We start from the raw sequence: 1,786 nt of genomic DNA on the forward strand, positions 1-1,786 counted from the left end.
GTTCTGCCTCCCCGGGACAAGTGTCCGCTCTGCCTGCGTCTTCTGGAGCACATTCCTGTGGCAGGTGGGTGTGCTCTGGTGGCTGGATGGGGGGGAGGGCGGGGGACCCTGGTGAGCTTGTGCTTGTGTGGGGCTGCGCATGCAGCGGTGTCAATCCGGGACCGGGGCCCTTTCTGCCAGGGCAGCCAGGAATGGTCAGGCCGCTGCTGAGGCCTGGGCTTCCCCGAGGGGCCTTCACGTGGCGCCCCTGGGCCCTGCCCTGGCCCATCTCCCCAGAGGATGGTTTTGGAAGGGTCACAGAGGCATGCCTGCCTCCCGTCAGCGTGTGTCCCTTGCCGGGTGCCTCTCTCGGTCTGTTCCCTTCCCTGGGAGCTGGGACCCTGGCCACTCAAGGGAGGGTCCCCAAGAGGGTCCTGCAGGGTCGTGGCATGGAGCTGGGAGTGTGCAGGGGAGGGAGCGACTGGGACGGGGCCTGGCGTCGGAAGGGCTGGGTGGCCTAGTCATCCTTGTCCTTGGCGCCGTGTTTGAGGATGCGCGTGAACTCCACGTAGTTGAAGTTGCCTTTCTTGTCGATGGGTGCCTCGCGGTACATCTCGTCCACCTCCTCATCCGTGAAGCGGTCGCCCATGGTGGTGAGCAGCTCCCGGAGCTGGTCCTCGTGGATAAAACCTGGGGGCAGGGTGGGCACATGAGAGCAGGAACTTGGGCTGGGACACACACAGCACCCATGATCCCTCAGTCCCCGGCTGGTCCTTGCAGACTGGAGCGGCCAGAAGACAAAGCCCACCCTCTGGTCAGCTGGAGGAGCGGACATGGCAGGAGGACTCGGAATTCTACCCCTGGGCTGGAATGCTGATTCCTACTCTCCCTAACTGTGTGACTTTTGGCAAAGTATTTAACCTCTCTGTGCCTGTTTGAGCTGAAAAACTGGAGATGAAAATATGCCAACTGTGGGGGGATGGGCTGTGAGGGTAGTCAGGAACATGATCTGAACACGCTCAGGCCTACGGTGGGCCAACATGGTGCTAATGTTGCCAGCATCACCATGGCATGTCCCTGGGAAAAATGAGCAGTGGGACAGAGTCCTCTTAGAAGCTCTGAGGGTGGGGGCTGGTGTCTGTAGCTTGCTAGTAAGAAGGGCATGATGAGATTTGCCTCTGGAAGGGTCTGAAGCAGACGGAAGAGTGTTCGTCAGGCCAACAGGTGAGTTAGGAGTGGGACACCTTGGTGGATACGGGCTGCTGTGGCCGAGCCTTCCTGGGGAGAACAAGGATGCTGCCTGGCCTTTTTAGAGACAAGGCTTCACTGTGTCTCCCAGGCTGGAGTGCAGTGGGGTGTGATCATAGCTCCTGCAGCCTTGCGTTCCTGGGCTCAAGTGGTCCTTTCGCCTCAGCCTACCAAGCAGCTGGGACTACAGGCATGTGGGACAGGGCCTGGCTGGCGTGCTTTACACTTTTTGTAGAGACAGGTCTTACTATGTTGACCAGGCGGGTCTCAAACTCCTGGCCTTAAGCGCGCCTCTCTCCTTGGCCTCCCAAAGTGCTGAGATGACGGGGGTGAGCCGCAGTGCCCGGCCCAGCCTCACCCTGACAGTTCTGGTAACAGAAACGAGGAGACGGGGTCGTCTGCTCTGCCCTTGGCGGGAGGGGCCCTGAAGGCCCGGGGCGGACGGCCGGCACCACCAGCCCCCGGGCACGCGCGCTGGCTGCTGCTGACCTGAGGCCTCCTCGTCAAAGCAGGCGAAGGCGTTGCGGATCACGTCCTCCGGGTCGGTGCCGTTCAGCTT

At 61.5% G+C, this 1,786-nt stretch overlaps 1 protein-coding gene across 2 annotated transcripts in view; it reads right to left on the bottom strand.

Annotated features, from left to right (window-relative positions):
- Positions 1 to 342: 342 nt before the first annotated feature.
- Positions 343 to 1,786, bottom strand: part of MYL9 (myosin light chain 9) — a 3,987-nt gene continuing 2,543 nt past the window's right edge. The window contains exons 1-2 of one of the 2 annotated variants that reach the window (XR_002481215.1): positions 1,717 to 1,786; positions 490 to 669 (exon numbers count right to left, since the gene is read on the bottom strand). Coding sequence is in view for 1 of the 2 variants with exons in the window: in XM_008072043.2 (XP_008070234.1) it covers positions 497 to 669 (173 nt within the window). In the remaining variant the exon portion in view is untranslated. Of the gene's footprint in view, positions 670 to 1,716 lie in introns of both variants that reach the window. The other variant, XM_008072043.2, reaches the window with a different exon arrangement.

The sequence above is a fragment of the Carlito syrichta genome, unplaced genomic scaffold (genome assembly GCF_000164805.1).
Source record: "Carlito syrichta isolate Samal-C Ts95f unplaced genomic scaffold, Tarsius_syrichta-2.0.1 Scaffold314830, whole genome shotgun sequence".
NCBI classification, from domain to species: Eukaryota; Metazoa; Chordata; class Mammalia; order Primates; family Tarsiidae; genus Carlito; species Carlito syrichta.